Source organism: Eleutherodactylus coqui, chromosome 7 (assembly GCF_035609145.1).
Source record: "Eleutherodactylus coqui strain aEleCoq1 chromosome 7, aEleCoq1.hap1, whole genome shotgun sequence".
NCBI lineage: Eukaryota > Metazoa > Chordata > Amphibia > Anura > Eleutherodactylidae > Eleutherodactylus > Eleutherodactylus coqui.
The window spans coordinates 43228669-43256619 of NC_089843.1; the positions used below are offsets into that span (position 1 = coordinate 43228669).

A 27951-nucleotide genomic window follows, 5' to 3' on the forward strand; every position below is an offset into this window, starting at 1 on the left:
GATTACGTGAGGTTTCAGGAGGAAGAGCAGGAGAAGGAGGATGAATATAATACACAGATTGATGAAGCTAAAGGGTCCCCGTTTTTTATGGTGATAGAGAACGATGCTTCCATCCGCAGGTGCAGCCTACGTATTGTTTAGGTATCGCTGCTGTCTGCTGGTGGAGAAGAGAAGTCTGGGGAAATCCAGGCTTTGTTCATATTTATGAGTGTAAGCCTGTCGGCACTGTCAGTTGACAGGCGGGTACGCTTATCCGTGATGATTTCCCCAGCCGCACTACACACCCTCTCTGACAAGACGCTAGCCACAGGGCAAGCAAGCACCTCCAGGGCATACAGCGCGAGTTCAGGCCACGTGTCCAGCTTCGACACCCAGTAGTTGTACGGAGCAGAGGTGTCACAGAGGACGGTCGTGCGATCGGCGACGTGCTCCCTCACCATCCTTTTACAGTGCTCCCGCCGACTCAGCCTTGACTGGGGAGTGGTGACACAGTCTTGCTGGGGAGCCATAAAGCTGGCAAAGGCCTTGAAAAGTGTTGCCCTGCCTGCACTGTACATGCTGCCTGATCTCCGCGCTTCCCCTGCTACCTGGCCCTCGGAACTGCGCCTTCTGCCACTAGCGCTGTCGGATGGGAATTTTACCATCAGTTTGTCCAACAGGGTCCTGTGGTATAGCATCACTCTCGAACCCCTTTCCTCTTCGGGTATGAGAGTGGAAAGGCTCTCCTTATACCGTGGGTCGAGCAGTGTGTACACCCAGTAATCTGTAGTGGCCAGAATGCGTCTAACGCGAGGGTCACAAGAAAGGCATCCTAACATGAAGTCTGCCATGTGTGCCAGGGTACCTGTACGCAACACATGGCTGTCCTCACTAGGAAGATCACTTTCAGGTTCCTCCTTCTCCTCCTCAGGCCATACACGCTGAAAGGATGACAGGCAAGCAGCATGGGTACCCTCAGCAGTGGGCCCGGCTGTCTCTTCCCCCTACTCCTCCTCAGGCTCCTCCACCTCCTCTTCCTCCTCCTCAACGCGCTGAGATATAGACATGAGGGTGGTCTGACTATCCAGCGACATACTGTCTTCCCCCGCCTCCGTTTCCGAGCACAAAGCGTCTGCCTTTATGCTTTGCAGGGAACTTCTCAAGAGGCATAGCAGAGGAATGGTGATGCTAATGATTGCAGCATCGCCGCTCACCATCTGGGTAGACTCCTCAAAGTTTCCAAGGACCTGGCAGATGTCTGCCAACCAGGCCCAGTCTTCTGTAAAGAATTGAGGAGGCTGACTCCCGATACGCCGCCCATGTTGGAGTTGGTATTCCACTGTAGCTCTACGCTGCTCATAGAGCCTGGCCAACATGTGGAGCGTAGAGTTCCACCATGTGGGCACGTCGCACAGCAGTCGGTGCACTGGCAGATTAAACCGATGTTGCAGGGTCCGCAGGGTGGCAGCGTCCGTCTTGGACTTGCGGAAATGTGCGCTGACCCGGCGCACCTTTCCGAGCAGGTCTGACAAGCGTGAGTAGCTTTTCAGAAACCGCTGAACCACCAAATTAAAGACGTGGGCCAGACATGGCACGTGCGTGAGGCTGCCGAGCTGCAGAGCCGCCACCAAGTTACGGCCGTTGTCACACACGACCATGCCCGGTTGGTGGCTCAGCGGCGAAAGCCAGCAGTCGGTCAGCTCTGTCAGACCCTGCAGCAGTTCGTGGGCCGTGTGCCTCTTCTCTCCTAAGCTGAGTAGTTTCAGCACAGCCTGCTGACGCTTGCCCACCGCTGTGCTGCCACGCCGCGCGACACCGACTTCTGGCGACGTGCTGCTGCTGACACATCTTGATTGCAAGACAGAGGTTGCGTAGGAGGAGGAGGAGGGTGCTTAAGTGGAGGAAGCATATACCGCCGCAGATACGAGCACCGAGCTGGGGACCGCAATTCTGGGGGTGGGTAGGGCGTGAGCGGTCCCAGGCTCTGACTCTGTCCCAGCCTCCACTAAATTCACCGTGCTGGGACGGCACATCAGGAAAAGTAGTGGCGACTGGGAACCGAGTAGCGCGGGGCCGCCGCCGCTATCATGTTTTTGAAAGCCTTCATTTCCACAAGCCTATACGGCAGCATCTCCAGGCTGTGCTCAAACAGTTGCGCTAGTGACGGCTGGACGCTGCGCTGAGAGACATTGCTGGATGGGGCCGAGGACAGCGGAGGTGAGGGTGTGGGTGCAGGCCGGGAGACGGTCGTGCCTGTGTCCTGAGAGGGGGGTTGGATCTCAGTGGCAGGTTGGGGCACAGGGGGAGAGGCAGTGGTGCAAACCGGAGGCGGTGAACAGCCTTCATCCCACCTTGTGGGGTGCTTGGCCATCATCTGCCTGCGAATGCTGGTGGTAGTGAGGCTGGTGGTGGTGGCTCCCCGGCTGATCTTGGCGCGACAAACCTTGCACACCATAGTTTGTCGGTCGTCTGCACTCTCAGTGAAAAACTGTCACACCTTTGAGCACCTCGGCCTCTGCAGGGTGGCATGGCGCGAGGGGGAGCTTTGGGAAACAGTTGGTGGATTATTCGGTCTGGCCCTGCCTCTACCCCTGGCCACGCACTGCCTCTTCCAACCTGCCCTGCTGCTGCACTTGCTTCCCCCTCTGAAGACCTGTCCTCAGTAGGCTTAGCAAACCAGGTGGGGTCAGTCACCTCATCGTCCAGCTGCTCTTCCTCCTAATCCTCTGTGCGCACCTCCCTCGGAGTTACTGAAATTACTACTACCTCACTGATAGATAACTGTGTCTCATCGTCATCGTCCTCCTCACCCACTGAAAGCTCTTGAGACAGTTGCCGTAAGTCCCCAGTCTCCTCACCTGGATCCCGGGAACTTTCCAAAGGTTGGGCATCGGTCATGAGAAACTCCTCATGTGATAGAGGATCCATTTTTTCGCACTCAATGCCGGGACCCGAGAACAGTTCCTGGGAGCCTGCCTGCTCCTCTGAATGTGTCATTTGCTGGGAGGGACGAGGCTGGGAGAAGGGAGGAGCAGCAGCGAGAGGATTCAGGGATACAGCAGTGGACGGCGTAGAAGACTGGGTGGTGACGGTGGATAGTTTGGTGGATGCAGTTTCTGCCATCACTGACAGGACCTGCTCACACTGCTCAGTTTCTAATAAAGGTCTACCGCGTGGACCCATTAATTGTGAGATGAATCTGGGGACCCCAGAAGCTTGCCTCTCTCCTAATCCCGCAGCAGTCGGCTGCGATACACTTGGACCAGGAGCTCGGCCTGTGCCCACACACTAACTTGGGCCTCCTCGCCCGCGTCCACGTACTCTAGGCCTACCCCTACCCCTCAGCATGGTGTATTACGAGTAGAGCAGAAACAGAACGCTGTAATTAAATGTGCCGCTTATTGGCCTGTGTTTGGAGGCGGACTTCGCTTACGTAATGCACAGCAGAGCCAGGAAACAATTATGTGCAAGCCTGTAGTGAAACCTAGGTGCGTATGACTGAGCTACTGGAATTCACAGGGCAGAACCAGTCAAGTGGCCAAAGGCCAATGGTAGGCCTTAAAGGGGTTGTCCCGCGAAACAAAGTGGGGGTAAGCACTTCTGTATGGCCATATTAATGCACTTTGTAATGTACATTGTGCATTAATTATGAGCCATATAGAAGTTATTCACTTACCTGTTCCGTTGCTGGCGTCCCCGTCTCCATGGTGCCGTCTAATTTTCAGCGTCTAATCGCCCGATTAGACGCACTTGCGCAGTCCGGTCTTCTCCGTGTTGAATGGGGCTGCTCGTGCTGGAGAGCTGCTTCTCGTAGCTCCGCCCCGTCACGTGTGCCAATTCCAGCCAATCAGGAGGCTGGAATCGGCAATGGACCGCACAGAAGAGCTGCGGTCCACCGAGGGTGAAGATCCCGGCGGCCATCTTCGCAAGGTAAGTAAGAAGTCACCGGAGTGCGGGGATTCGGGTAAGTACTATCCGTTTTTTTTTTCAACACATGCATCGGGTTTGTCTCGCGCCGAACAGGGGGGGGCTATTGAAAAAAAAAACAACCCGTTTTGGCGCGGGACAACCCCTTTAAGTATTTTGCTTCAATTTTTTAAAATGGTGAGGTGAAAAACCAGACAGATACTGTAGGCAGCGTATATATGTATACTCTTTCCCTCTGGCAGGATGACGGTGATCATGTAACGGACACAGCAGAGCCAGGAAACAATTATGCGCAAGCCTGTAGTGAGATCTAGGTGCGTATGGCTGAGCTACTGGAATTCACAGCGAAGAACCAATCAAGTGGCCAAAGGCCAGTGGTAGGCCTTAAGTATTTTGCTTCAATTTTTTAAAATGGTGAGGTGAAAAACCAGACAGACACCGTATGCAGCGTATATATGTATACTCTTTCCCTCTGGCGGGATGACGGCGATCATGTAACGGACACAGCAGAGCCAGGAAACAATGATGCGCAAGCCTGCTGTAACGCTTAGCTGGGTAATAATGAGCGACTACTACCCCCAGCAGACACGCAGTAAACTGTACACGGTCATAGGCTTGGCTGGGTAATAATGAACGACTACTACCCCCAGCAGACACGCAGTAAACTGAAGACGGTCATAGGCAGCCCAAATATAGTATTTTTTTTCAATTTTTGGGAAAAAGCCCACTGCCTATATAGCCTGTATATGGATTTCCCTGTTGGAGGATGACTGTGGTTATTGAAAGCACAGTGCAGCCAGAAAAAATTATGTGCAAGGCTGCAGTAACACCTAGCTGGGTAATAGTGAGCGACTACTACCCCCAGCAGACACGCAGTAAACTGAACACGGTCACAGGCAGCCCAAAGATTTTTTTTTCCATTTTTTTTTAAAAAGACCACTGCCTATATAGCCAGTATATCTCTTTCCCTGTACCACTGTCCCTGCCTCACCAGTACTGCCCCTATACTCAGTAAAATGACTGTAGACTGAGGACGCTATGGTCTGCACGCCCGATATACAAAAAAAAAAAAAAATGTGCAAAACTCCTAAAAGCAGCCTCAACAGTACTGCACACGGTCAGATGTGGCCCTAAGAAGGACCGTTGGGGTTCTTGAAGACGAAGATAACAGCCTAACACTCTCCCTATAGCAGCTACAGCAGGACGGCACTTTCCCTAATGTCTCTCAGCGTGCATCTGTGGCGAGCCGCGGCCGGCCGCAGTTTAGATACTCGGGTGTCACCTGATATCCCCAGCCACTCACTGCAGGGGGGTGGGATAGGGCTGGAACTTCACAGGAGGAAGTTGTAATGCCTTCCCTGTGTTTCTATTGGCCAGAAAACGGCACAAACTTTTCTGGGAAGAAAATGGAAGTGACTCGAACACCGCGTGGTGCTCGTCTCGAGTAACGAGCATCTCGAGTGCCCTAATACTCGAACGAGCATCAAGCTCGGACGAGTACGCTCGCTCATCTCTATTTAGGACTAAGAGCTATGGACAGTTCACAAACAACTTTTTTTTTGCCCTGATGCACCTAAAATTTAAAAATATATATGCAGTTTTGCAAATAGACTTTTTTAGAATTTTTTGTAATATTTTAGCTATACTGTAGCTGGTAAGCAGAACTATTGTATGTATTTCTATGCTTACAGACAAGATAAGGTTGGTATAAAAATAAAAAACGCAAACAGAGTGTTTTTGGTGAAGATTATTTGCAAGGTTCTTTCTTTTTTCATTCTAGATGCATTAGAGCAAAATAAGAAAACAGTTGTGAAGAAAGACACAGACTTTATTGAGAATCTGTCACCACAAAGTTTGTTTTAAAGCTGTCAGTGTGGTGTAATGTAGAATTACCAAGCACTCTACACATGCTTGAACCCCAAACTTCCCCTGCACAATTTAGTTCCATCATGGGACAGTTCTGTTTGGCCACATGGTGAAGTTTCAAAAGGGTTACTGCAAAACCAGCAGTGAGGAGAAGACTTATTAAACAACTTGTCAATTTATTTACCTGAAGATTGTCTCTCTGGCTCTCTCTTTAACGACTGAACAATGTTCCTTGTGTGTAAATGTATGCAAATAGCAATCATTCAAATATTAGTAACTTGCTTAAGCTACTATTCTGAATGCATATTCGAGTGATCATTGTCTAATGTAAAGCCACCCTAAAGGCCGATTTACATGCAAAGACAATCTTTCAAACGAACAAAAGATTGACAGTTTTAGCGATCATTTACATAAACTGCTGATGGACACTAATGGCCATCAGCAGTTTATTACCTTCATTTGCGTGTAAGTGAGCTCCAGCAGTTGTTTTCGAATCCCATCACGTGGTCTGGACTTTGTATTCAGCTGCATTGTCTTCACACGGGCTGTCGCTGGCTGTTAGCTGAATACAAAATAATCAGCTGCTCCCGTGGAGAACATAGCATGCATTCCCTGCTATCTCTCTCCGGCTGAACAATGAATTTTAAGACTGACCTAAAAGTCATTGTTCAGCTGAAGATTGAAAGATGGAAGCGTTTACACGCAATGATTATCACTCAAAAGATATCATTTGAACAAATTTTTAGCAATAATCGTCGCGTGTAAATGGGGATTTAATTTAGCTAACTGTTGAGATGATTGGCCTAATAGTAGGTATAAGGTCTGATAGGCAAAATCCACTATTAGACTTCTTGAGTGTTAATTGATATTAGGCAATGTTTCGTATTCAACGGAAAGCAGTTAATAAAGGTTTTGAACCTATTAAAATAAGTCATTTGAATTTGGCTGGGCACTATCTGTACCAGATTATAAATTTGGGGAAGCATCTAAGTTTAAGGCTGCATTTACACGAATGTATATCGGCTCGGTTTTCACGCCGAGCCGATATACGTCGTCCTCATCTTCGGGGGGGGGGAGGATGGATGAGCCAGGTGCAGGAACTGAGCTCCCGCACCATCTCTGCCTCCTCTCCGCCCCTCTGCACTATTTGCAATGAAAGGAGGTGGGATGGGGGTGGGGCTAAGTTCTGAGAATTATCCCCGCCCCTGTCCCGCCTCTCCCCATTGCAAATAGTGCAGAGGGGTGGAGAGGAGGCAGAGAGGGGGTGGGAGCTCAGTTCCTGCTCCTGGCTCTTCCATCCTCCCCCCATGCAGATGAGTACGACCTATATCGGCTTGGCGTGAAAACCGAGCCGATATACGTTTGTGTGAATGCAGCCTAAAGATAATTTTTCACCGTATGCTGGGCATAATTGGAAGGTAGATTCCACCAAAATCCATGAATGACTTTTTTACTGCAAATATCAAAAAAGGTATTCACTAAGTTTGTGTCCTTCTCATGCATTTCATTTTTTAGTACTTTTTAAGAAGACTGCATTTCCAAGATCCCATGGGAGGAGACATTTATTTTAATGAGAAAGGAGAAATGACTTCAAATTATCGGATTAATAATTTTATATTAGTGTCTCGTATTTGGTATATCTTAAGAAATGTTGGAACATTCAATAGCTCTTTACAGGAAGATCAACTTTTTATTGATACTAGCAAAATAGTTTGGAAAAATGGTAAAGTGAGTATTAACCACGTAATAGAATGTTAGGTAGTAATAAACTTACAAAGGCTCTAAGCAATCATGTCACACACATACAGATCTGGTGACAGTCTCTGAATTCTTCAGATTTAGAGGCACAAAGTAATCTAGATAAGTATGTTGAATGGGTTTCAAGCCTTCACTGAGCAGACAGTGTCACACGGAGTCAGTAGTAAACAAAATGTGGGCCTGGGTAAAAGTGGAGCTCCAAATGCTGTAATATTTTACTAAGATTACAGTCACATTCACTCAATTTGGTATGTATGGACTTGCAACACATTTTATATACATATACTATCTGATATACCCGGCTTTGCCTGAGTTAATTTGATACAGGTGTTTACATGTTGTTTGCACAAAAAATTTTAAGAAGTCAAGGTTACTTTAGAGGAACCGAGGAATAACATATGTATACACATAGAGGAGCATTAGATTCTCCTCAGGCTGCATGTACCAATGTACCTCTGCAGAATGTACCACCCTTCCCATTCTCCTAATTTTCTACCTAAAGAATGCTTGTGCCAAATTTCATGCTTGTATGACACAAAGAAAATACATTACATAGGGGTGCAATAACTTTTGCAATCAGCATTTAATTTTGCAGCTGTCACCCCTTTACTTTTCCTATTTAGTCTCTCTCTCTCTCTCTCTCTCTCTCTCTCTCTCTCTCTCTCTCTCTCTTTTGCTGTATCTTAAAATTTACTCCCTTTCACAGTTTAGACAAATTTAGAAATAATTACTTTTATTAATTATATTTAAAACCTATTTGGACAAACACAGGGCACAACACAAGAGCCACTAGGTTAGCAGGGATATGGAAGTCTCTTCAGAGACTTTAACACCATATCCTATGCTACTTCCCTCTTAGTGATGATTATAGCAGAAGGGAACAGCATATTATAGATAATTAGCGAATACAGTGGCTTTGATTAACAGAATTAAAAAGAACTCGGACCAGATTCTTTACTAATGTCCCTTTCCCGTGCTCTTAGTTCTAGGAAAGAGGTTCACTATCAAAGAGATGAACAGCTTAGTTTGTATCACTAAGTAATCCTAGCAATAAGGCTGGAATTGATGATGAACATAATCCAGTCCTAGGCAGAGGGAGGATATATTTCTAGAGGGTTATAGTGTAAGGGAAGGTAAATGATGTATATCCTGTGATAATACAGGTCTTTGCATCATTGTCCATGAACATATATGTCTCTCTAGAATCCCTCTGTTGTTTAGATTTATGCGAGCAAAAAAGGGGAAAGGGGAAAGTTGTGGGTCCAGTACATATGTCAATGGACACACTTCTTCTCCTTCCAGGAACTGTTTAAACAGTCCTTGATTATTTAATTCATTAGGATTTTTGATATAGGCACTGTTTTTTGTTTATTTTATAAACATTGTATAGTCTCTTGTAGTTACTCTCTCAGTACTGTGTAATCTCTTGTAATTTTTTCTCAACGCGTTTCTCCGCTAATGGTGGCGGATCATCAGGAGATCATTGAGTTTAGTACTAAAGAATCAGTTTTGTATGTTTATTAGTACAAAAGAAGTCATTTGTGCTTGTTCATTGTCTATCTCCGAGTTCACTCGGTACCAGAAAAATACGATAGTAGGCCAATCACTCCAGGTATTCGTGCTGTATCTACTAGTTCACAGTGATAAATCGATATACATAGGATCAAAAGGAAGCCAGCCAAATATAGGCGGTATCCTATTTAGTGTCAACTAGAGCATAGTTGACATTGATATCGGGCATACACTACCATGTGGCGGTGGTGTCCCGTATTCAGATAGAGGAAGACTCTCTAGGAAATTATTGCGAGAGTAGCATTAAAGGGGTGGTCTCACGAAACAAAGTGGGGTTATACACTTCTGTATGGCCATATTAATGCACTTTGTAATATACATTGTGCATTAAATATGAGCCATACAGAAGTTATTCCACTTACCTGCTCCGTTGCTAGCGTCCTCGTCTCCATGGTTCCGTCTAAATTCGCCGGCAGCTTGCTTTTTTAGACGCGCTTGCGCAGTCCGGTCTTCTCCATTAAGCACGAGCCGCTTCAGTGTGCTCCCCGCTACAGCTCTTCTGCGCATGCGCAGACGAGCTGTCACTGCTCGGGAGCGCGCTGGAGCGGCCATTCTGTACCTTCCTCTGTTAGAGGAAGGTGCAGAGCTGCCGAGCTGTCCGGAGAAGCCGCCCAGCTGTCCTGGTAAGTGATGGGCCGGGGGGGGGGGGCTGCCGCTGCGCCGGGCTGCCGCTGCGATGGGGGGGGCTGTCGCTGCGTCGGGGGAAGTAGCGCTGGGCCGGGGGGGGGGGGGGGGGCTGCCGCTGCGCCGGGCTGCCGCTGCGATGGGGGGGCTGTCGCTGCGATGGGGGGGGCTGTCGCTGCGCCGGGGGAAGTAGCGCTGGGCCGGGGGAGGCTATCGCTGGGCCGCGGGGGGGGGGGCTGCCGCTGTGCTGGGCTGCCGCTGCGATGGGGGGGCTGTTGCTGCGATGGGGGGGCTGTCGCTGCGATGGGGGGGGCTGTCGCTGCGCCGGGGGAAGTAGCGCTGGGCCGGGGGGGGCTGTCGCTGGGCCGGGGGGGGGGGCTGTCGCTAGGCCGGGGGAACTAGCGCTGGGCCGGGGGGGGCTGTCGCTGCGCCGGGGGGGCTGCTGCTGTGATGGGGGGGGGGGGCTGCGCCGGTTACCTGCTGCCTGGCGGTGGGTGACTGGTCGGCGGCTGCGGTGGGTTCGGTCGGCGGCTGCGGGGCGTCTGGTTGCCATGGAGACACAGCTGGCAGCGTCTCGGGAGCGCGCACGTCGGGCTGCAGCGAGCGACGGGAAAAGAGCCGGCGGCCATCTTGGGGAAACTTTTATAAGTTGCTGAAACGCTGGAACGGTAAGTACGAACCAGCTAGAAAAGTAATTTACAGGGGGGCTTAGTAATGTGTACTTAATGGGGGGGACTGGGCAAAAAAAAAATTCACTGCTTCCTCGAGACATCTCCTTTAAGTCTCATGTGTAGACTATAAATGGGTCTTAATTGACCCTTCTTCAGGAAGTGCCTACTGGTCAGACCAGGATTGTTGTCCAAGATAATATATGTAGCAGCCGGGTCTGACTCAGTATCTCAATGTGCACTGTAAAGACTCCTTACTTAGACTTGATATCGGGCAATATAGGGCATACGCTGCCAATAGCGGCAGTTTCTCGTGCTTAAATAGAGAATGACTCTCTGGAAAAAAATTTTCAGGAGTCAACCATAAGCCCTTAGTGCCAACAATCAGTCAGTCAAAGTGACCCCTGTCAAATAGTGCCAAGCCCAGGGTTGCAAGTATAAACAATATAAGCAACACCTGAGTCTGACCCAGTAACTAGATCTGCACAGTGGGGTCACTATCACAGAGCCTTCCTGTTCCTAAATCTGCCTCTATCCGAGGTATAATGATATCAAATCTGGAGTGAGTAGAGCAGCGCCTCTGGCCTTGATGGTAGGTCAGGGCTATCTTAAAATTTACTGGTGCATAAAACACTTGGTAGTTTTGTATTTGTTGAAGAGCAAAGTGACAGAGTAACTATAGTTTCAGGAATAAAAAAAATGCTTTTGATGTATTTCTGACTGTTCACTGGGATGGGAAAATGCCTCCTGTTCTAAGGTCGATTTCACACAAATTGTTCAACAACACAACAAACAATACAGGTGGAGGAATGCACTTTGCTAGAACAAAAACTAAGCAGAACTCTTGTATGTTTACATTGTCAACACTTTATGCAGTAGTTCAACTCATTGATTAGGTCTAGAAGTGAGCCAAGAATCCAGCTTTACAAATTTTTGGAGTCGACTTAAAGGTTTTTTCCAAGCAAAAACTATTGATAGTTAATTACTGGGGACCCACAGCTCAGAAGTAATGATTTTGACTGTGGTCCTGGGAAGGCGAGAAAGAAGAATGGAAGAATCAGCCTCTAAGGCAACTCTCAGACAGGCGGTTCTTTCAGAGTATTCAGTGGGTGTTTAAAACGCCGGCTAAAAATGCTGTACTGAATCTCCATTCATTTCAATGGGGCTTTTTAGATGAGTGTTTTAGCTAAATGTTTCTAACACATGATAAAATGAATCCTGTATCTTCAGCACGTTTTTAACGCACCACATCACCCATTGCAATAATGGGGTCCATTAAAAAAATGTCAACCGCGATCAAAAATACTGTTCAAAAACACTGGTAATGGCCATGTTTAAAAGTGTTCCATTTTTACAAATGCCTGTGTGAGAATGGCCTTTCATGTTATGTTTCAAAGTTAAAGTAAAAAAAAAAAAATGAAAGGGGTTGTACCCGAATGACCAAGTTTAGCCTATCCACCGGATAGAAGACACATTTTTTATCTGTGAGGGTCTCATAGGAGTCTCATAGCCACTTATGTCTGTTTCTGCAGAGTCGTTTTTCCCCAAGCAGTGACATAAGAATGAAGCGCTGCCCGAGCATGTGTGATGAGCACTTCATTTATTTCAAAGGGGTTAGCAGAAATATCCAAGCGCTAGCCACTTTAGTATCTACACAGTCTCTTTGAAAGTGAATGGAGATTCAGCACATTTGCCACCAGTGCTCCATTCAGTCTCATCCTTACTGCGAGGGCTGCGGTAAGCCCACAGTGAGGAGGATGGGGGACACAGGACCCATATTTTTGTATTTGTTGGGGGGCTTAGAGATGGATCTCCCACCATTCAACAAGTTATCCTTCATCCTGTGAATAGGGAAAACTAGTAATTTTGGATCACCCCATTTAAATTTACTTAAAAAAAAAAAAATCCTTACTCTTATACAAAACTGTTCACTAGCATTATAATATTATATTCCAATGATTTATGTTTTAGATCCCAGTCTCTAAATGTTCTGAGGACTGCCCACCTGGTTATCGAAGAATCCTAATGAGAGGAAGACATAAGTGTTGCTTTGAATGTCTACAATGTTTAGATGGAGAAATATCTAATGACACAGGTAATATTTTTTTTCATAGTCTATAAGCTATTTTGTTCACAGTAGTAGATTTTTCCAAAACAGTTATGTTGTTACTGCCTAACACTGAAGTCATATTTACATGTTCTTTTGATGGTTTACGGGGTTTCTTGTTTTTCGGCAATCAAAGCATTCAGTTGTATTCTGTCAGTGTCTCAGGTATCTTCATTCTCTACCAACATGTGTGATCCACAAGAAGGTGACACACTATTTTTTTATTAATTGATTTAGCATTATTTATTGGGTTCCGTCTATCATATAATAACAAGAGTTATTTCTCATTACATGTGTGCTCTATTCACAGGACAAGGAATAAATGACTGATCACTGGGGATTCGACTGCTTGGGGGTCCCAGTAATCCCAACTTCTCTACACCATGTGTTCGCAATGTGGATGGAACGGGTGACTCATGCGTGATCACCATTCCATTCAGTCTTTGGGATGTTGAAAGCTTGCCAAGCGCGTCAACTTTCCTCCATCGCACAGAAGTGAATAGAGCGGTTGTCATTATTGTGCATCAGCAGTTCATTCACATGTAAAAATCACATTGGGTTAGCTGGGGGTCCGAATGGTTAGACCACCAGTGAAGCAAACAGGTTTTTATCATCTATCTTATGAATAACGGATACATTTCATTAACAGGAAAACCCCAAAAATTATTTACTGCAATCACTGAATATTTTCACATTAATAGTTTAATTGTAAACAAAAATCAATAAATGCAGGATATTCTTTCATTCCCAAAATAATTCAATCTGAGTCACCAATGTCTTCATGTAGAAATTGCCCTTTGTGGTTTTCCCAATATGCACATTAATGTAATGTTAATAAATTACACGATAGATATTCTTGTAAATTTAGTGCTACTGATGGCAAGCAATGCAGCTGAGCTCTTCTATGGATAAAACACTACTATCACAAACATAGGGGGAAAAAATAAGCAAAAAAAATCTTTATGCATTTTGAAAAAGGCCAAAAAAGGTAGTCAGATAGATAGATAGATAAATAGATAGATAGAAGATGGATAGATAGTAGAGATGAGCGAACGTACTCGTCCGAGCTTGATACTCGTTCGAGTATTAGCGTGTTCGAGATGCTCGTTACACGTAACGAGTACCACGCGATGTTCGAGTTACTTTCAGTTTCCTCTCTGAGACGTTAGCGCGCTTTTCTGCCCAATTGAAAGACAGGGAAGGCATTACAACTTCCCCCTGGGTCGTTCAAGCCCTATACCACCCCCCTGCTGTGAGTGGCTGGGGAGATCAGGTGTCACCCGAGTATAAAAATCGGCCCCTCCCGCGGCTCGCCTCAGATGTGTTGTAAGATAGCTGAGGGACAGTGCTATAGTGTTGGAGCTGCTGTAGGGAGAGCGTTAGGAGTTAGTGTAGGCTTCAAGAACCCCAACGGTCCTTCTTAGGGCCACATCTAACCGTGTGCAGTAGTGTGGAGGCTGCTTTTAGCAGTGTTGCACATTTTTTTTTTTTTGCTATATCGGCCGTGCAGAGCATTGCGCCCTGCAGTAATACTACAGGGACAGAATTGTGTAGGCAGGGCCAGAAGACATATATTATAGATTGAATATACGCAGTGGTCCTTTTGCAAAAAAATCTTTGAAAAACAAATATTTGGCCTGCCTGTCACTCTGCTCAGTGTTCTGGGTCTGTGTCTGCTGCGGGTTGTAGTTCTCCAAATAAATACGCAGCCAGCTAAGTGTTACAGCAGGCTTGCGCAAAATTATTTCCTGGCTCTGAAATCACCGCTCTGTTGCACTTAATAACAGACAGTGCAACACTGCAGTTCCGTCACACACATCAGGGACAGAATTGCGTAGGCAGGGCCAGAAGACATATATAGATTGAATATACGCAGTGGTCCTTGTGCAAAAAAAGATTAGAAAAAAATCTATTTGGCCTGCCTGTCACTCTGCTCAGTGTTGTGGGTCCGTGTGTGCTGGGGGTAAAATTTCTCCAAATAAATACGCAGCCAGCTAAGTGTTACAGCAGGCTTGCGCTAAATTATTTCCTGGGGTTCCGTAAACGAAGTCAGCCTCCAACCACAGGCCAATAAGCGGCACATTTAATTACAGCGTTCGGTTTCTGCACTACTGCTAATACACCATGCTGAGGGGTAGGCCTATAGGACGTGGACGCGGGCGAGGACACGGAAGCCCAAGTCAGGGTGTGGGCACAGGCCGAGCCACTGCGGTGGCCAGGGGTAGAGGCAGGGCCAGACCGAATAATCCACCAACTGGTTCCCAAAGCGCCCCCTCGCGCCATGCCACCCTGCAGAGGTCAAGGTGCTCTACGGTGTGGCAGTTTTTCACAGAGACGCCTGACGACCGACGAACAGTGGTGTGCAACCTTTGTCGCGCCAAGATGAGCTGGGGAGGCACCACCACCAGCATGCACAGGCATATGATGGCCAACCACCCCACAAGGTGGGACGATGCCCGTTCACCACCTCCGGTTTGCACCACTGCCTCTCCCCCTGTGCCCCAACCTGCCACTGAGATCCAACCCCCCTCTGAGGACACAGGCACTACCGTCTCCTGGCCTGCACCCACACCCTCAGCTCCGCTGTCCTCCGCCCCATCCAGCAATGTCTCTCAGCGTAGCGTCCAGATGTCGCTAGCGCCGCAGTTTGAGCGCAAGCACAAGTACGACGCCACGCACCCGCACGCTCAAGCGTTAACCGTGCACATTGCAAAATTGATCAGCCTAGAGATGCTGCCGTATAGGCTTGTGGAAACGGAGGCTTTCAAAAGCATGATGGCGGCGGCGGCCCCGCGCTACTCGTTTCCCAGTCGCCACTACTTTTCCCGATGTGCCGTCCCAGCCCTGCACGACCACGTCTCCCGCAACATTGTACGCGCCCTCACCAACGCGGTTACTGCCAAGGTCCACTTAACAACAGACACGTGGACAAGCACAGGCGGGCAGGGCCACTATATCTCCCTGACGGCACATTGGGTGAATTTAGTGGAGGCTGGGACAGAGTCAGAGCCTGGGACCACTAACGTCCTACCCACCCCCCGAATTGCGTGCCCCAGCTCAGTGGTGGTATCTGCGGGGGTGTATGCTTCCTCCACTAAACCCTCCTCCTCCGACGCAACCTCTGTCTCGCAATCAAGATGTGTCAGCAGCAGCAGCACGTCGCCAGCAGTCGGTGTCACGCGGCGTGGCAGCACAGCGGTGGCCAAGCGTCAGCAGGCCGTGCTGAAACTACTCAGCATAGGAGATAGGAGGCACACGGCCCACGAACTGCTGCAGGGTCTGACAGAGCAGACCGACCGTTGGCTTGCGCCCCAGAGCCTCCAACCGGGCAGGGTCGTGTGTGACAACGGCCGTAACCTGGTGGCGGCTCTGCAGCTCGGCAGCCTCACGCACGTGCCATGCCTGGCCCATGTCTTTAATTTGGTGGTTCAGCGCTTTCTGAAAAGCTACCCCCACTTGTCATACCTGCTCGGAAAGGTGCGCCAGCTCTGCGCACATTTCTACAAATCCCACACGCACACTGCCACCCTGCGGACACTGCAACATCGGTGGATAGTCAGAGCAACCTCATGTCTATATCTCAGCGCGTTGAGGAGGAGGGGGAGGAGCATGAGGAGGAGGGGGAAGAGACAGCTTGGTCCACTGCTGAGGGGACAGATGCTGCTTGCCTGTCATCCTTTCAGCGTGTATGGCCAGAGGAGGAGGAGGAGGGGGAGGAGCATGAGGAGGAGGCGGAAGAGACAGCTTGGCCCACTGCTGAGGGTACAGATGCAGCTTGCCTGTCATCCTTTCAGCGTGTATGGCCAGAGGAGGAGGAGGAGGAGGAGGATGCTGAAAGTGATCTTCCGAGTGAGGACAGCCATGTGTTGCGTACAGGTACCCTGGCACACATGGCTGACTTCATGTTAGGATGCCTTTCTCGTGACCCTCACGTTACACGCATTCTGGCCACTACGGATTACTGGGTGTACACACTGCTCGATCCACAGTATAAGGAGAGCCTTTGCACTCTCATTCACGAAGAGGAAAGGGGTTCGAGAATGATGCTATACCACAGGGCGCTGGTGGACAAACTGATGGTAAACTTCCCATCCGACAGCGCTAGTGGCCGAAGGCGCATTTCCGTGGCCCAGGTAGCAGGGGAGGCGCAGAGATCAGGCAGCATGTACAGCGCAGGCAGGGGAACACTCTATAAGGCCTTTGACAGCTTTATGGCTCCCCAGCAAGACTATGTCACCGGTCCCCAGTCAAGGCTAAGTTGGCGGGAGCACTGTAAAAGGATGGTGAGGGAGTACGTAGCCGATTGCAGCACCGTCCTCGGTGACGCCTCTGCCCCCTACAACTGCTAGGTGTTGAAGCTGGACACGTGGCCTGAACTCGCGCTGTATGCCCTGGAGGTGCTTGCTTGTCCTGCGGCTAGCGTCTTGTCAGAGAGTGTGTTTAGTGTGGCTGGGGGAATCATCACGGATAAGCGTACCCACCTGTCAACCGACAGTGCCGACAGACTTACACTCATCAAGATGAACAAAGCCTGGATTTCACCAGACTTCTCTTCTCCACCAGCGGACAGCAGCGATACCTAAGCAATACGTAGGCTGCACCCGCGGATGGAAGCATCGTTCTCTATCACCATCCAAAACGGGGACCTTTTTGCTTCATCAATCTGTGTATAATATTCCTCCTCCTCCTCCTGCTCCTCCTCCTGAAACCTCACATAATCACGCCGAACGGGCAATTTTTCTTAGGCCCACAAGGCTCAGTTATATAATTTTTCTAAACAATTTTTATACGTTTCAATGCTCATTAAAGTGTTGAAACTTTCACCAATTTTTATTTTAACTGGGCTGCCTCCAGGCCTAGTTACCAATTAAGCCACATTAACTAAAGCCATTAATGGGTTTCACCTGCCCTCTCGGTTGGGCATGGGCAATTTTTCTCAGGTACATTAATACTGTTGGTACACCAATTTTTGGGGACCCTCGCCTACGGTGTAATCAAATTAATTTTTAGCCCACCTGCATTAAGCACGACATTACTACCTCAGCTGTGTTGGGCAATGCAATGGGATATATTTATGTACCGCCGGTGGCTTCCTGGCACCCACCCATGCTGTGGGTCCACAGGGAGTTGTAAATGCATCTGTTTCCACTTCTAAGGAACCCCAGTCTGACTGGGGCATGCAGTGTGGGCCGAAGCCCACCTGCATTAAACATGACATTACTACCTCAGCTGTGATGGGCACTGCAATGGGATATTTTTATGTACCGCCGGTGGGTTCCAGGGAGCCACCCATGCTGTGGGTCCACAGGGAATTATATATGCATCTGTTTCCACTTCTAAAGAACCCCAGTCTGACTGGGGCATGCAGTGTGGGCCGAAGCCCACCTGCATTAAGCACGACATTACTACCTCAGCTGTGTTGGGCAATGCAATGGGATATATTTATGTACTGCCGGTGGCTTCCTGGCACCCACCCATGCTGTGGGTCCACAGGGAATTATAAATGCATCTGTTTCCACTTCTAAAGAACCCCAGTCTGACTGGGGCATGCAGTGTGGGCCGAAGCCCACCTGCATTAAGCACGACATTACTACCTCAGCTGTGTTGGGCAATGCAATGGGATATATTTATGTACCGCCAGTGGCTTCCTGGCACCCACCCATGCTGTGGGTCCACAGGGAATTATAAATGCATCTGTTTCCACTTCTAAAGAACCCCAGTCTGACTGGGACATGCAGTGTGGGCCGAAGCCCACCTGCATTAAGCACGACATTACTACCTCAGCTGTGTTGGGCAATGCAATGGGATATATTTATGTACTGCCGGTGGCTTCCTGGCACCCACCCATGCTGTGGGTCCACAGGGAATTATAAATGCATCTGTTTCCACTTCTAAAGAACCCCAGTCTGACTGGGGCATGCAGTGTGGGCCGAAGCCCACCTGCATTAAGCACGACATTACTACCTCAGCTGTGTTGGGCAATGCAATGGGATATATTTATGTACCGCCAGTGGCTTCCTGGCACCCACCCATGCTGTGGGTCCACAGGGAATTATAAATGCATCTGTTTCCACTTCTAAAGAACCCCAGTCTGACTGGGACATGCAGTGTGGGCCGAAGCCCACCTGCATTAAGCACGACATTACTACCTCAGCTGTGTTGGGCAATGCAATGGGATATATTTATGTACCGCCGGTGGCTTCCTGGCACCCACCCATGCTGTGGGTCCACAGGGAGTTGTAAATGCATCTGTTTCCACTTCTAAGGAACCCCAGTCTGACTGGGGCATGCAGTGTGAGCCGATGCCCACCTGCATTAAACATGACATTACTACCTCAGCTGTGATGGGCACTGCAATGGGATATTTTTATGTACCGCCGGTGGGTTCCAGGGAGCCACCCATGCTGTCGATCCACAGGGACTTCACAATAGGGAGTTGTACCTGCCTGTGTCTATGAATTAAAAAGCCCGGTCTGACTGGGGCATGCAGACACCTTGACAGAATGAATAGTGTGTGGCACATAGGTTCCCCATTGCTATGCCCACGTGTGCAGCTCCTGATGGCGGTGGCACAGGATTATATTTCTCATTGCTTCTGTACAGCATTGTGGGCTATCGCCCCGCCCCTTTTAAAGAGGGTCGCTGCCTAGCCGTGCCAACCCTCTGCAGTGTGTGCCTGCTTTTCCTTTGGCAGACGCACTTATAAATAGACATGAGTGTGGCGTGGCATGAGGGCAGCTGAAGGCTGGGCAGGGACAGTTTGGTGTGCGCTTTGGACACTGGGTCGTGCAGGGGGGGTTGGGCAGCATGTAACCCAGGAGAAGTGGCAGCGGAGTGTCATGCAGGCAGTGATTGTGCTTTGTTGGAGGTAGTGTGGTGCTTAGCTAAGGTATGCATTGCTAATGAGGGCTTTTCAGAAGTAAAAATTGTTGGGAGGGGGGGGGCACTCTTGCCGCTATTGTGGCTTAATAGTGGGACCTGGGAACTTGAGATGCAGCCCAACATGTAGCCCCTCGCTTGCCCTATCCGTTGCTGTGTCGTTCCCATCACTTTCTTGAATTGCCCAGATTTTCACACACGGAAACCTTAGCGAGCATCGGCGATATACAAAAATGCTCGGGTCGCCCATTGACTTCAATGGGGTTCGTTATTCGAAACGAACCCTCGAGCATCGCGAAAAGTTCGTCTCGAGTAACGAGCACCCGAGCATTTTGGTGCTCGCTCATCTCTAATAGATAGATAGATAGATAGATGGAAAGAATAATTGATGACTATTGTATGTTAAAAATATTGCATGTTAAAGCCATAACTCTATGGAAAACTGGTAATTAGTTCCAAAGCCCCCAAATTATCATCCCAAAATAATATGACCTACTATCTTTTGTATAGTGGCACATTCTGTTAGCACCGCTTTACCCAGATGTTAGAGCAGAAGCCACTGCTCCGACCCCTATGTAGTGGCCAGAGCTTGTAATTGAAGCTGTGGCTGATAATGTGAATAATAGCGCTGACAGCATGCCCCAGCTCAGCTGATCAGATGAGTTTCAGAGTTGCAGACTCAGGCCAATCAACTAACAATAATTATGTACTGAAAAACTTTTAAAAATTCCAAGTGTAGTGAAGTGCAAATTCCTCCATCTTTGGGTGGGTCTTGTTTCTACAGTTTACACACTGCAGCAAAAATTACATGATAACTTAGTTCTATGGGTCAGTTTGATTATTATGATAGCAAATTTATAAATTTTTTTTTTTATGTCCTACTTTAAAAAAAATATTTTTAGAAAAGATAAAATTATTTTCTGCCGTTATCTTCTGACAGTCATATCTTTCTTTTTGTTATTGACATAATTGTGCGAGGACTCATTTTTGTGGCACATTCTGTGGTATTTATTGGGGCTATTTCGGAGTACATGTGGCTTTGTGATTGCTTTTTAAATAATTTTTTCATGGAAACAGTGTGAGCAAAAAAAGGACAATTCTGATGCTTTGTATTTTTTCCTAACAACATTCACGATTAATATTGTGATATTTTAATGTATTGGACTTTAATGGATGAAGCGATACCAAATATGTTTTGGAGATTTTTACCTATAGATTTGTTTTTGTATAAAAGTGGGATTTTAAACTTTTTTAAAAATCTTTTTCTTACAAATAACTGGCCCGGGCACCCGATACAGAATGCGCGCAATACAAAACGTGACATTTTAAGTAAAAAAAGATGATATCGGTACGTACGCATAAATATGTCGAAGGACACCTATGCTGATTAATGCTATGTTAATCTATTAACTTAAAGTAGACAAATTCAATGATCCTTGCGCATAAAGGACAAACAGACAGACACGCAGACAGACAGACACGCACGCACGCAGACAGACATACATTCAATTTTATATATATAGATAACTAGAGATGAGCGAGTATACTCGCTAAAGGCAATTGCTTGAGTGAGCATTGCCCTTAGCGAGTACCTGCCAGCTCGAGGCAAAAGGTTCGGGTGCCGGCGACGGGCAGGGAGCTGCTGAGGAGAGCGGGGCGGAACAGAGGGGAGATCTCTCTCTCCCTCTCTCCCCCCCCCCCGGCTCCCTCCTGCTGACTGCCGCTACTCACCGCTCCCCCACGCCGCCACCCGAACGTTTCGTCTTGAGCGGGCAGGTACTCGCTAAAGGCAATGTTCACTCGAGCAATTGCCTTTAGCAAGTACACTCGCTCATCTCTAGATATAACTTTTACTGCATAGGTTTATGATACACAATGTTTCTGGTTGTCCTTCTGCTCAAACAGGTCCTTTGCTTGCTTGGCATCTTATATCTATAAATCTATTTGTGGCGTATAGAAACCTCCAGCTCTGGTCTGATTTGACTAAAATTTGGCATTTTTTGTTGCCAATAGCAACTTATCATAGCTCAGCTTTCATTTGTTATTCTGCTGAGGTAACATGAAAGCTGCACTGCCATTGGTTGCTATATATTTTACTGCTGAAGTAAAATCAAAGCTGTGCTGTGATAAGTTACTATAGGCAACGGTTTCTAATCCTCTTAGTGCTGAGGTAAAATGAAACCTGTGCTGTGATTGGTTGTTATGGGCAACAGTTTTCAATCCTCAGTGCTGAAATAAAATGAAAGTTGCTCTGTGATTGGTTGCTATCGGCACCAAAAACTGTTTTTTACTGTTTATTTACTGTTAGACAGTTTTGATAAATGATGGCTGGTGTTCATCAATTTGCTCCATGTCTTCCTGTCTAGAGATATATTTTTGCAATCTGTTATCGGACATCCAAGGCGGAATTAGAAAGGACAAAATGAGCAAATGATTGGTGGCCTCCACCAGGTTTAGACTGTGCCTAAAAAGCAGTCCTGAAACTCAAATTGTCAATGCTCAGTCTGACTCTTCTATTGGGAATTACTTGTTGGAAATAACCAGGAATACTAAATCAGGTGGTGAAATCAAATTTAGGGTTGCTGTCTTAAAATTCAAGCAAAGGCAAAAAAATCCAAATAGGGTCGCCAAGGCAACAACATTTCTGAGGTTTTTTTTTAGCCTATAACCTTCTCTCGGTAGAGATTATACTATGTGCAAAATTTCATGTCACTTGGTCGTACAGTTTGTGCATGATATTCGAAAAAAAAAAAATAGACAGATATACAGAAGATAAAACTTTTTTGAAATGATTTTTGCATTCTATTAGTCCGCATAATGGGGATGAAATCGCAATTGTTCTACTGTTCCTTCAGTATGATGCAATACCATAGTATTACATTATACCATGATCTTACAGGCAATCTATCGAGCCACTACACAGGCATGGCTTGATAGGCAATCTGAAATGGGTTTTCAAAAGGTTCCCTGGCTGCTGTAGAAACCTAAAAGCACCTTGCGATCTTATCATGGGGAGGCCATTTGGGACCCCCTAACTGTTAGGGCTCAGTCAGACGGGCGTTTTTTCGCGCGATTTGCGCATGCGTCCGGCGATTTTTATAAAACCCTTGCTTCGCAATGGTATTGGACACATGAGCGCTTTTTATGCGCTTGTCCGGTAAATTATAGAACAAAAATCGCAGATCGCACCTATCTGCGATCTGCGATTCCTGTTCTCTTCTCTATATGCGCTCAATGGGGCCGGTGGCAGCAGCGCCGACCCCATTGAGAACATATACTAGACAAATCATTCTTCTCTGCCACAGCTGTAACAGCTGTGGCAGAGAAGAATGATGTTTGCCCATTGAATTCAATGGAGCCGGCAATACAGCCGGCTCCATTGAAAGCAATGGGCTGCCGGCGAGCACACAATGAATTTTCGGGAAGGGCTTAAAAATATAAGCCCTTCCCTGAAATTCATCCAGAAATGTGTAAAAACAAACAAAAAAATATATACTCACCTGGTCCCGGCAGACGGAGTTCAGCCGCGGCCGGCGGCAGTTCTCCTGAACTGCTCTGAGTAGTATTCAGCAGCCGGGGATTTAAAATCCCCGCCTGCTGAATGAGCTGCCTCTGATTGGTTACAGCCTGACCAATCAGAGGCAGCTCTCTCTCACCCATTCATAAATTCATGAATGGGTGAGTGCTGCCTGTGATTGGCTCAGCGTAGGGACCAATATGGGGCAGCTCTCAGCTGTCAATCAGCAGTTCTTCTGAATTGCTCTGAATAGTATTCAGCAGCCGGGGATTTAAAATCCCCGCCTGCTGAATGAGCTGCCTCTGATTGGTCACAGCCTGACCAATCAGTGGCAGCTATCACTCACCCATTCATAAATTCATGAATGGGTGAGTGAGTGCTGCCTCTGATTGGCTCAGCGCAGGGACCAATCAGGGGCAGCTCTCAGCTGATTGACAGTTACAATAAAGCATTTTAATTAAAAGGGTGTTGTTTTATTATTTTATGTTTATACAAAATATATATTCTTCCTTTATAGACAAGAGCTCATGCTACAGATGTCCCATCGACCAGTGGCCAAATGACGAGAATCAATGTGAATTAAAGGAAACAGAATTTTTATCATACACTGAAGACTCAATATCTCTTACTATAACTATTGTTACTGTACTTCTTTTTCTTAAATCTTCAGCTATCTTGGGCATCTTTATTTTACTTAGAGATACACCAGTAGTCAAGGCCAATAATCAAAGCTTGAGCTACATTCTACTTATCACCACTATGTTGAGTTTCCTCTGTGTATTTCTGTTTTTGGGCCACCCTCTACGTATAACCTGTATGCTTCGTCAGACTTCATTTGGAATCATCTTCTCAGTAACTATCTCTTCTATCCTGGCTAAAACCATCACAGTCTACATTGCCTTCAAAGCCACCAAACCTGGAAGTTCCTGGAGGAAATTGTTTGGAGTAAAGATCACAAACTGTCTGGTGTTTATTTGTTCATTTGTCCAAGTGGTAATCAGCATTATCTGGTTATCATTTTCACCCCCATTTCCAGAAAGCAATTCTGAGTTGTATGCTGATAAAATTATTCTTCAATGTAATGAGGGTTCAGTGGTGGCATTCTCCATTGTCCTGGGTTACATGGGTTTTCTTGCTGCAGTCAGCTTCTTGGTTGCTTTTCTGGCAAGAAATTTACCAGGTAGTTTTAATGAAGCTAAAAACATCACATTCAGCATGCTGGTTGTCTGCAGTGTCTGGATGGCTTTTATCCCAGCCTATATGAGTGTTACTGGGAAAAATACTGTCATTGTGGAAATATTTGCTATAATATCTTCAAATGTTGGCATTTTGGGCTGCATATTCTTCCCAAAATGTTATATTATACTGGTGAGACCAGATTTAAACTCAAAAGATTATTTGTTAAAGCCAAAATATAGAAAATAAATTTAAGCTGTATGATGTTTTCTCAACAATTTAATCTATTAAACTTTCAATAATTGTTTTTGCCAAAATTTTATGTGATTGATTTGACTGAATTGATACCTAAAACACATGTAATAAGGCTTCACTGGCCGAAACAAAGTGAGTGCTAACATTTCTGTGCATACGCCGCAGATTAGTTTAAATTAAATCTGCGCCAATGTGAATATTGGTTCCGATTTTGTCTCAATTAAAATACATCAGAGTATTTTCTACTGAAATCTGTGTGTTATTGAAGGAAACTTCCTAAAAATATTAGTTGAAGATGCCAGATTTGTTAATGTTGGATTACATTTTAAGATTAAATCACAAAAAAGCTGCTCTTTATGAATGTCTATTTTTTACATGGTCAAAGAAGTAATATATTTCTTCTTCCTTCTTTTTTAGATAGAGACACAGTATATATTAAAATAACTTTATATGGGGTTTCAAGGATTAACATGTAAGGGTCTGCACAGGCAAAGTCACCCTCCAAAGTGCTTATCTTACGTTGAACACCTTTGCTTAAGTTGCTCACAGTTTTATTCAAAGTTGTGCTTTACACTGTCCCTTTAAGAAATATGACTTGATAAAATGTAAAGGTGCGAAGAGTATTGGAAGGTGGGTATGTATTTTGGAGATGTGGGTGTTTGTGTAAATGTGGTCTTAAGTAGTGGGTTTCTGCATACAATGTGGTTATTGTAATAATGCTGAAGTTTGTAACTCCAGTACAGTTGCACATTGTGCGTGGCATGAGAGGTGGAGAAGTTTAACTGTGATCTCCCGTGTAAGTTGCGCTATGAGGTCTGGAGTAAGGAATTGTAAATAGCCTACTGAATATATCATTTCCAAGTGCTAAACCATTGCCATTGTGAGCTCAAATTTTGCTACATGAGTAATGGCTATTGAGCTAGGTGTACTAGAGTTTGAGTAGGGCCGAGCCAGTATTGAATGCCATTGCTATATGCTTTTTCCTCTAGAGACCACCTGGTAATTATGTCCATTTATAAAGCTTGTTCAATAAAAAAAAACAATAAGGCATTATTATGTGGTACTATCTCTTCTCTCCAGTGTTGCCCTGTCTCACTTCAACAGACACAACATATTACCTGCATGACTTTATGAAGCCTGAGTAATCTACAGGTAATGCCAGCGCACAAGCTACACTGGTAGCAGTCAATCCAATTCTTTCTGGTTCAGTTGGTGAGTCTACTGTTGACTTACAAATACATGGATGGCTTTTCCTTATACCAGGCCATCAATGTTTGATAAGTGGATGTCCAACACCCATGACTAATGCCCATCACCATTTGTTATTGAATAAACCAAGTTCCTCTATATTTGTGGCATGTAAGGCCGTTTCAAATGATTTTCTAAAAGCAAATATTGTTCTAAAAATTAAATGGTTTTCAAGACATAAATTATTTTTAGAAAGTAGATAAATATGTTCACCACATAATGCAAACATAGTTTAGAAGTAGTTATTTTTAACCCTTTGCAATCCATTTTTAAATTCAGGGTTTCCTAGGGGGCTTTCTCTTTCTGCCATTATACAATGGCACCATCTGCTGGCTAGAGCCAGTACTGTGGTATGTGACATGCTGGAGAGGCCCCCCGACAACAGAGCGGCCAGTATTATACAGTAAGAATACCTTGCCGGACGTCTTCCGACATCGGAAGCTGTACAGCCTTCAATCAGAACGTCTTGAGACGTCAGACAGTGGATTGGAGAGGGTTAATTTTCAGTATTGTATGGGAGTTGTACTGTCATTCTCTGCTGTGAATCTTGCTTTAACTAAAGAATGCAGTTAGGTGGCTAAAACTAATGTCAAGTTGTAATTTTGTTCCATTATAGCCATTTTAGAAAGTTTCAGTAGTACCTACCATGTTTTTTCTGATTATAGGATGCACCTTAGATTTAGACAAAAACTGCATGCTAATGAAAACTTTCCTGGTGCTCTGAGGAGGTAGAGGGGGTCAATGTTACTAGCTTTGGTTGTCTTGTGTAGCACCGTCTTTCTTGATACTCTAGATTAAGTGATGGGTTTAGTAACTAACAGTTCTCTTCTCTTAAACTTAGCGTGTCTGCATCTTTTGACCATTGACACAAATTGCAATGACGCATATACATACATATACAAATACATACATCGCCCTGCTGTACACAAAGATTGCAAATGCACAGTCCCCATACACATTGCTGAAGGCATTTTATTGATTTTAATAATACCAACATTAGTTGACATAAAAAAAATTCCTACTGCTACATGAGTGACGTCTCCAGCCATTCACATGATAGAGACACCAGATGGTTCCTTCAGCCTAGGATCTTTCCCCATCACTGCTCCCCCACCTGCCTCACAGTGCACTGTGGTGACTGCACTGAGGCCAGTAAGACTTGCCAGACAGGAAGTCAGGCTTCCCTCCTTCAGGTCTCTGTAAAACTGAATGTGAATCTTCACCAATTACATTCAGCTTCTCCTCCATACCATAAGATGCTGCCACTTTTTGGAACCTGGATGACAGCATATAAGGAAATATGGGAAACGCAGATCTCTTCGATCAATCCCTGTCAGTTTTTTCAGCTGAAGAGAAAACTGCTGAGGATGGTGCTTATGGTGCTGTCATGGTTCCCTGCTGGGTTTCGGATCAGCTTTCCTTCCCCAGGCTGTTTCCTGCATAGATGATGGTAACCAGGACAGAACTAGAACTGGATCCATAAAGCATAACATGAAGTCAGTCTTTGGGCATGTTTGCATGGTATAATTTTCCAAGAGATTTGTCACAGGATCCACATGGAATCAGCGCCAATTCCATTGAAAATCTGCGTCGAATTAGCATCCCCTTATGTTCAAGGGGAATCCTCGCCACAGTGATTTCTTCCATATGAGGATTTCACACGCATTTGCAGAAAACAGTGAAGTGACATATAACTTCTTGATGTGGATTCCGAGCTGTATCCATGCGGAATCTGCAGTGAAAATACTCCACACGGATTTGCTTATTGTAAAGAGCTAAATCCCCATGCGGATCCGCAGGTTTGCACATGCATAGCGGCAAAAATCCTCTTTTTAACCATGGCTTTTAAAGGCAGAATTAATACAGAAACATCTGCATCGCATTCCAACATGTGAACATACACTAAGGGACTTTTCACACAGGACAGAATATTCCACAGCAGCGTTGTGTAATATGCCCTTTTGCAGAATATTCAGCACCAAGATTTGTACTGCTAAGGCCGGATTCACACAGACGTATTTGAAGGTGAAAAATTTGCGAGCACAATACACAGAAAATAGCGCCCATTTATTTCATTAGATTTGTTCACATGCGCTTATTTGTCAGGCTGAAGTGCATCCCACAAAAAAAAAAAACCCAATATGTTCTGTTTTCCTGTGCATTTCTGCAGCAGAAGAACACATCTTGAACTTATTAAACTAATTGGCTATTTCAATAGCTGAGAACATCAGTGCGTGTTTCTTTGTGCACACAAAAAGTACAGTAAAATACGCCAAAGAATACGCAAAAATCCAACAATCTACAAAAACACTGCAAATACACATACGCTCATGTGAATTTGGCCTTAGGGCTTATTCAGACGACTGTATATGGGC

The 27951-nt window shown here is 46.1% G+C and overlaps 1 protein-coding gene across 1 annotated transcript in view; it reads left to right on the top strand.

The window, feature by feature from the left end:
- Positions 1-24322, top strand: part of LOC136573481 (vomeronasal type-2 receptor 26-like) — a 52664-nt gene extending 28342 nt beyond the window's left edge. Inside the window, exons 8-9 of the mRNA XM_066574770.1 lie at positions 12366-12489; positions 23415-24322. Of these exons, the coding sequence (XP_066430867.1) occupies positions 12366-12489; positions 23415-24322 (1032 nt within the window). The remainder of the gene's footprint in view (positions 1-12365; positions 12490-23414) is intronic.
- Positions 24323-27951: the final 3629 nt, after the last annotated feature.